We start from the raw sequence: 8,517 nt of genomic DNA, 5'->3' as shown, positions 1-8,517 counted from the left end.
CAACCTGACCTGGGGCTGTCAGCCCTGGAGACTCAGTTCTCCTGAAAAACTACAACCACAGCCCCTCCAGCCAAAGTGGAAAGGACCTTACACTGTAGTTCTCACTACTCCCACAGCGGTTCAGGTACTTGGGGACCCCATAGCACCATCCCAGCTGAGTCAAGCAAACAACCCCGAGTCATGGTCACCTATATTCCACCCAAGTCATGGGGCCCACTCATATTCGCTTTACTAGGGTGCCTCCTGCATGCTACCATAAACCAAGGTAAAGCTCCAAAGCCCACAGTGAACCCTTTTGTGTAGGAATTTGTTGTCCATGAAACCTATTGTGCTAACAATGCTGCACAAACACGTGTCTAGAAAAGGATATTGTGCCCTGACAGGGTCCCAGTCATATGTTTTGATGTATTTTCCCCCTGGTACCCTAAAATCAATAGCTACCAGAGCCTCCATGCTCTGTGTTTCTGTTTTGACCAAAGAAGAGTATTGCTAACGGTGGCCAGACATCTCTGGTGGATGCATGCAAAATTCATGTAGCGCTGAATTGGGATGCAGAGCTCAACATAAATAGGGCAGGCATTTTTGTAGGGGATGGAAGCAGAAACTTTCGCCTTAATATTGCAGACCCCTGGGACAACAGATGGCTGTCGGGGGTAGAGGGCAAACTATATCCTTGGCGATGCAGCGGCAAGCCCTCCGACACCCTTAGGATTCCTCGGCAATATGTAAGAATTCTCCCTGGAAATTGTGATAACGTAGATCAAGTGGCACAGGAAATCCAGGACAGTGAACAATTCTTAGCCAATCAGCTACCGGCAATGGAGGGCTCGGCACAGACAAAACATTCTGACCACTCACTCACCTGCGTAAAGGGAATCCAGACCGCTACACACCTTAATGCCTCGGGAATTGACAACGTTTCCTGTTATCTCTGTGCCTCCCTACAACGTCCATTGTTGGCTGCTGCACCCCTGCTGACTTTCTCCCTTTCCAATAAGAATATGAGCTGCTCAGCTCCTCTCTTAAATGTCCCCTTGTATACTCCCGAAGGGAATTTAAGTGTTCCTTATCCTATGTGCTATAAGCCACCCCAGGCCTGGAAACCCAGCGTGTCACACTACTCACGTCACAGGGACCCTCCGAGCCTCCCCAGGTATGGTTTTTTTGGTGTAACAGGACCCTCACTAAGTGCATCAGTAGCTCTATACCACACCCGCCTCCCGGTTACCTTAGGACCACAACTTACCTTGTATGGGCAAGCAGAGTTCACATAGCTGTGGGATTTTAAAACTACTTCTGTTCCCTGTGACCACAGGGCCATATTCTTACCTGGCCTAGTAGGCCTTCGTTTTGCCTCCTCCTGGCAGCAGCAGGGATTTCTAATGGGGCATTGGGGCACAGCATTCTCCAAACACAAAACTTTGACAAAAGACTCTAGCTAGTCATGGAATCCACCTTGGAGTCTCTCCCCTCCTGGCAACGACAGCTTACATCCTTGGCACAGGTAACCCTTCAGAACTGTCATGCATTGGGTTTGTTAACAGTTGACCAGGGTGGTTCGTGCATGTTTCAGGGGGAGGAAAGCTGTTACTATATGCCCTGTTTCCCCCAAAATAAGACAGTGTCTTATATTAATTTTTGCTCCCAAAGATGCGCTACGTCTTATTTTCAGGGGAGATCTTATTTTTCCATGAAGAAGAACATGGTACACATTTATTGTTGAACAAAAAAGGAAATTTGTTACCTGTGTACAGTATGGTAGTAGATGTCATCACAAACGAGCATAACCAGACAAACTGTGAATCCTACAGTATCAAGAATTTCTTGTTACTACCACTATTTCCATGTACAACAACCTATGGTACATTTACTTGCACTTCCTATCTGCCCCGGCTGCGCTGTGGCCAACAGTGTGCTGTGCTGTGGCGCCTACCTCTACGGTCCAGAGTCCAGAGTTGCGGTAATTTCAGGGGGCCTTATTATCGGGGAGGCCTTATGTTTGGGGAGGTCTTATTTTGGGGGGATGCCTTATATTTCAGTGAGAGGCAAAACTGTAAGTAGGTCTTATTTTCGGGAGATGTCTTACTTTCGGGAAAACAAGGTAATGAGTCTTGGGTGGTAGAGCAAAACGTAAGAGTTTTGAACAAAAAGGTTGATGAAATTAGGAACCGATACTGGGGACACCCGTCAACAGCATCCTGGTTCCAGAACCCCCTCATCTCTTGACTCATGCTTCTCGTGGGGTCCCTGGTGATAATTTGCTTCCTGTTACTGTTAGCCCTTGTTTTTTCAAGTTTCTTCAGAACAGAATAAGGGACACTACCAATTTGACTGTTAACCAGCTTCTCTGATGCCCCTACAGCCCCTGCCTACCGAATCCGACCCAGCACACTCCAGCCTGCAACCCCTTGTCACCCCCCCCACCCCATGATAGCAGGAAGTAGCTAGTTCAGGTCACGGTGCCCCTTATAATTTAAAAGGTCTGAATGTCTGGACAGGAACAGTAAGGCAAGGGCTGACCAAAGCACAAGACTGAAAGCAAGCCAGACTAGCCAGCGCCAGATAAGATAACTGGTACCCGGAAGTAAAACCAGATGCTCGAAGTTCAAAGAAAGCCACAAGGCGTAGACAAGCAATTCTCGGAGCAGCCAAACCCTATCCATAAATGCTGGACATTCTTTACCATCCCTTTAAAAACTTGCGCCCCGTCTGCTGGGTGCGACTTCCCTGACCTGTTGGCCAAGCTCATGGAACCTCATCCGGGAGTTCCCCTAATAAAACTATTTCTGTTTCTGCTCTCCTTTGTCCTACACTTTGTCTGTCTCCCCATGCCTCAGCCTCACTTTTACAATGATGACAACAAATGTTCAAAGGGGCTTGACACAATGGATGGATGTATGGATTGTGATAAGAGTTATACGAACCCCCAATAAAATGATTAAAAAGAAAAGAATACGTCTGGGATCTTAAGGCTTGTTTTCAAACAAGCAGCCATCTAAGTGAGGTGTCAACTAAGTCAACCCGGAAAAAGCACACCAGCCTGTGTGATCCAAGGATTGTAAAGACTATAATCAAATCTAAAAAAAAGGAATGGTAGCAAAGCTTAAATTGTGAACACCTGTTCTGCCAAAGACTCTGGATGACAGTGGAAGCCCAAAATCCATTTGCAGGAGTCACACACGGATTAAGCCTTTGGTGAATCCAAATCCCCTCTGAACATAATTGAGGGATGTGAACATCCCTCTTATCAGACAGAGAGCATTTCAAAGTTCATTATGACAAGCATAGTTAGGTTGAAATGTATTATCTTATCATTTGGTCTACGTTTTGAGTCATTTTAAAGCTGTTTCAGTTTTAAGAAATAAAACAAAAAGTGAAGGGGAAATTCATGTGGATTAAGCCGATGGTTAATCCCTCTGACCAAGGACCAGGGATGTGAACAGCCTTAGGATCATGCAGAACGCATTGGGTAGTGGATTGTTGGAGACGCACTTATATTAAAACTTAGCAGTTTATCATTTGATCTCCCTTATGATCCATTTTAATTTGTTCTAGTTATGAACATTTTCTCCTTTTTTAAATTGAGGTTTTTATCCGTCTTACTTTGAAAGTTTTTCAAAAATGGTTTTCTGCATCGGTAATCCAGGATAGGTAAATCCATAGAGACAGTAACTGGATTAATGGTTCTTTAAAAATAGTGCAGGGTATGTTGATGGAAAAAGGGAAGCTAATAACACTGAATACAAGAATGAACAAAATGTTCTAAAACTGAGTGTGGTGATGATTGCACAACTTTTCTTGATGTGATTGAACTATTGAATTGTATGTTGTGTGAATTATATGCCAATAAAGGTGCTAAAAATAAAAACAAAAAAAATCCAGAGTAATAGTAGTAACCAGAGAAAGAGAAATGCCACAAGACTCACTATCAGAAAGGAAATGGTGGGCATGTGCTGAATTTGAAAGCAAATGGTCTTTTAAAGGGGATTATCCACCACTTGGCTTTACTGATTGTTGTCATATGGCAATGTGGTCCAGAAAATATCGGGATTGTGATTTTGTTTCAAAACAAATTCAGATTGTGCAGTTTTATGTGAAATAATCAGATATTTCAAGTAATCAGAATTGTTAACTTTTAATTCAAATTTTACGCCCTTCTGGGTCAAAGAAAGCACATCTGTGGGCTGTCAGTAAGCAACTTTCAACTGGATTCCCTTCTCCCCTGCAGATGTACAAACGCTAGTAGAATGAAAGGAGGTTGCCAGGCTTTCCTTTATCAATATCTATAAGAGATTAGAGAACACTTCAAAAAGGAAACCAAGGTATTTCACCAATCAACAATCCGTAGGTGCTTTCTAGATTGCACCAGTGCATTCCTTAAGATTAAGATTTAAAATGAGACGTATTCACAGGACTTCTCTGGCTTTTAAAGAGGACAACTGAGAAAGCAAGCATTTCCTGAGAGGAATGTAAACTGTTGCAGGTTGTGATATTAAGGAAGGATCAAGGTTGTATGCTGAGGGGTGATTCTACAACAGATGAAGGGAGAATAGGACAACTGTTCAAGATTTCCAAAACCCTAGTTTTTTTAAATTAAAAAAAGAGGGGGGCAGGAGATAACATGGAGAGAAAATTCAGCTATTTTGTTATTCTAGATTGTTGGTTTCCAATTGCTATACTATGTTTGACAAAATTGAAAGGAAATATATGGATGTAGAATATATATATATACATACATACATACATACATACATACATACATACATATATATATATAACCAAATACACGGATACCATAAAACAATTTGCAGTTCCCTGAAGGGTGAGGAGAAATTGAGAGAATCATGGAGCACAATGTGTCATTTCACTCCAGACGGCACGCAGGATCTGTTCAGTGGATAAAGCAAAGGGCAAAGGATAAGGGCTCATTTCTATTTCTGGCATTGATTGCTCTGGGACGTGGAGGATCATAGTGCCACCTTGTGACTGCCAGGTGTGTTTATGTTACAGACACAACATATCAGTACACATCAGAGTCATTTTATGCATCATTTTTTCATATCTATAAATCATTTGCAGATTTTCAAACTAGATCTACTATAAAAGCAGGGAATGTTATTACCAATTCGTCCTCACTTGATAACTTATGGAATTGATGAAGAATGACAATGACCAGTCTCCAGTCAGTTGCCTATTGAGTTTTCTTGTTTGTTTTTCCTTTTTGCTCATCTTTGAGCCTACCATGTTATCTACTGGTGCTCTGCATTTAATTTAAATGGAAAAGTAGCTTCAGGTAGATTCAATATTTAAATTACAGACTCTACAGTCTCTGCTGGAAATTGAGGCAGCTATATTTGTTGGGCAAAAGAGGAATAAGCTCTACGCAAATATCCTGGAGGTAAACTTTCAAGCATGCATTATGTAAAAGTCTTTGTCCATGCCGTTCTTTTATAAGCTGTTCTTTAATAGCTTTAAGGACACTATTATTTTATATTCAACTCACATGCTTACCATCGTTTAGAAAAATGTAACATCGTGTTAGAGGTTAAATTCTGAGCAGGCAGTTTGTAGAATGTACGGATGATAATGAGGCCCAAATACCATGTGCAGAGTCTCCACTTCGATAAAGCCGCCATTGCATTCCTTCTGATCACTAGCTAGGGATGAACGCAGTCCCGTCCTCAAGAACAGAGCACTGCAAGAAGCTCAGGGAGGACAGGGCAGTCTTTCTCAAGGGTTTTCATGACTGTACCCTTGCACCACACTGAGTATTGGGGTCGCTTCGGTCACACAGACCCTAGGAATGCCTTGATTACATTGGTCAGAGAGTCCTGGACCAATCTTGTTAGCTCTTCTGTCTAGCACAACCTACATGTCCCAATCACAGTTCTGTTCCTGCTTCTGTCGTCCAACCTGTAGCTGTGATAAACTGACCAGCCGCTAATCATAATTTTGTGAACGTGTCTTTTATTCTCTGTACACTATTTAAGTGGCTGGGTGGCTATGAATCCTTGGATGCCATTGTGACTTCATGTTAACGGTGTCCCTAATCTGGATGGTATGCCTTTGTCTTGTTTTGGTCCTATTTAAATGTTCCCCTTAAATTATATTTAATGTTTACATGCTGGGCTGTTAACCAGAAGGTTGACAGTTTGAAAACACCATGGGAGAAGCATGAGGCTTTCTATTCCTGTAAAAGATTACAGTCTTGGGAGCCAGCTGAGGGGTTCTGCTCCATTCTACAGGCTTGCTAAGAGTTTGGAGACTGAGTTTTGAACCCTAAAAATATATGAATTTGAATATAAAGAAAATAGATAAAATACACTTACTTCTTTCTTACAACTTGGAGAATGATGTGGAAAACAATGCCTTTTATTTACAGCTACTTTAATTGTCCACCGACCATCATATCAAAACTCCAAATAAGAGCAAACATAAGAAAATAGCTCAGACTGTATAAAACAAGTGTATCATATGTTACCTAGTGTGTGCTTTTCAAGGCATTAGATGAGTTCACGAGTTCACGTAGTTTAATGTAATCTATCACCTCATCTTCTTGGACATCGACTGCAGCAATGCCCATTTACTCACAGTTCCCATCAATTCAATTACATAGAATTATCGGTGTCTTTTTCATCTATCAATCCACCCATCCATGCATGTATCAGTCTGAACCGTGGAAAGTGATATAAAAACCAGAGACTTCAGAGCATAAAAGAGAAAGAAGGCAGAATCGTTTGAAAAAGCATGGCTGTGTATGAAATCTCTATGGCAACCCAGCTCCATGTGGATGGTAGCACATGAGCAGAATCTCACTGGGGAAGGAAATGCATTTGAGGAGCCAGCCGGCTCTGTAAACGTTCTCTGAAGACAGCATCTGCGGGTACACTACCTTTCGGAGGGGTTTCAATTTGGTCTCCATGATGAAGTCGTATTTGCAGAGCTCACAGCACCGCGTGTCGGAGCTCTTGATCCACTGGTGGAGGCAGGACTGGTGCACAAAGCGCAGGGTGCCCGTGCAGCGGCAGGGAGTGATAAGCGGACTCTCTTCGTCCCCTTCGCAGTGGCAGATCCTGCAGAAGGACACGGCAGCAGGGTGAGACCTGACACACAGCTTCTCTCACCAGTGGGCTTTCACCCTTGTTAGTATTAGGCTCTACTAGAACCTACAAGCGGAGACTTAGAACCCAAGGGCATTTCCCCTCAGCTTTGAACTCGGGCTACCGCTATGACGAATATACATTTCCGTTCCCTTTCCTGGCTATTGCTGGGCTCTTACGTGTGATATGGGACTAGACGCTGGAACATCAGAAATGCACTGCCGTTCTATTCCTACACTAATGTTGGTTTGTAACAGCACAACTCTAATTTGTATGGCTGTACATACTTTATATGTAAATGTTCTAATTAATACGTATGCTGAAGAATAGTGTTACCTACTAACGTCATTGCTTTATTTTGATAATAGTTTCATGATGTCGGAGAGAACCGTAGAAAAATCTGAAAAATTTTAAGAAGGATATAGACGCTCAGCCAGAGACTGTTATAACGTTTTTATAAGGAAGAAATTTTGGCACGACGTACAGACTAAACTGACAATAATCATCATTGTATAAAAGTCACAAAAATTACTGGCTATAAGTTCAAATATAAGAAATTCTATTGACCGAAAATGTTAAATGCTACCTTTACCACCAATTCAATGAGTTTCTGAATTACCATGAATTCTCTATAGCATTAGATTCTATGTTATCTTTATTAATCTTATATCCAAATTATTCAAAATATTTAATTTTCCTCTTTGGATGAGGATTAAGCCTTTCTTACTTCTAGGTTCTACATTCAAATTATAGATCTTTCAGTAATGCTTAAAACTTCTCCAGCTCTTAGAAAGGGTTAAAAAAGTTAATTGGAGCTAATGCTTTAAATCTGTTGGAAATATGAATGTCATATGTTAAAAATTACATGTGTGATCTCACGGCTTTTGAACTGAGTCTCTGTAGCAAGGCTGGAAGTTCTGTATGCTTTCTCCTTCGAGCTACCTACCTACGTGATTGCCTGCCTATGTGTATCATCCACCTTCCCAGGGCATATGGAATGGATGCTCACATTGTTTACTGCAAAACGACATGGGGATTGAGACCTGACACTCTGGAACTGAAATGAAAGACGCATAGCGTCATATTCTGAGTCTCTTTTATTAAGGAAAAATAAAGTTATCAATGAGGAACCCAAAACTCTAAAACCTCTGAGGGGAAAATGAGGGTGTGAGGGCACAGGGAAGTCCATAATGAGTGCCATTCCTCCCCAGAATGAGTCAGGAAGCACAGCGTGGAAGGAGCAGTTGGATGTAGCAGCACTTAGACAAGGATCTGGGAATTTATTATTACTTTTAATCATTTCATTAGGGGCTCATACAACTCTTATCACAATCCATACATACATCAATTGTGTAAAGCACATTTGTACATTTATTGCCCTCATCATTCTCAAAACATTTGCTCTCCACTTAAGCCC

General features: G+C 41.9%; 1 protein-coding gene across 1 annotated transcript in view; it reads right to left on the bottom strand.

Annotated features, from left to right (window-relative positions):
* Window positions 1-8,517, bottom strand: part of MARCHF1 (membrane associated ring-CH-type finger 1) — a 431,151-nt gene that overhangs the window by 128,621 nt on the left and 294,013 nt on the right. Inside the window, 1 exon segment of the mRNA XM_045295763.1 lies at window positions 6,893-7,073. Within this exon segment, the coding sequence (XP_045151698.1) occupies window positions 6,893-7,073 (181 nt within the window).

The sequence above is a fragment of the Echinops telfairi genome, unplaced genomic scaffold, assembly GCF_000313985.2.
Source record: "Echinops telfairi isolate 266 unplaced genomic scaffold, ASM31398v2 ScPeMD7_5868;HRSCAF=6743_0, whole genome shotgun sequence".
In the NCBI taxonomy this organism is placed as follows: domain Eukaryota; kingdom Metazoa; phylum Chordata; class Mammalia; order Afrosoricida; family Tenrecidae; genus Echinops; species Echinops telfairi.
Note: the sequence above shows the minus strand (reverse complement) of the source record. Positions and strands in the feature narration are given on the sequence as shown.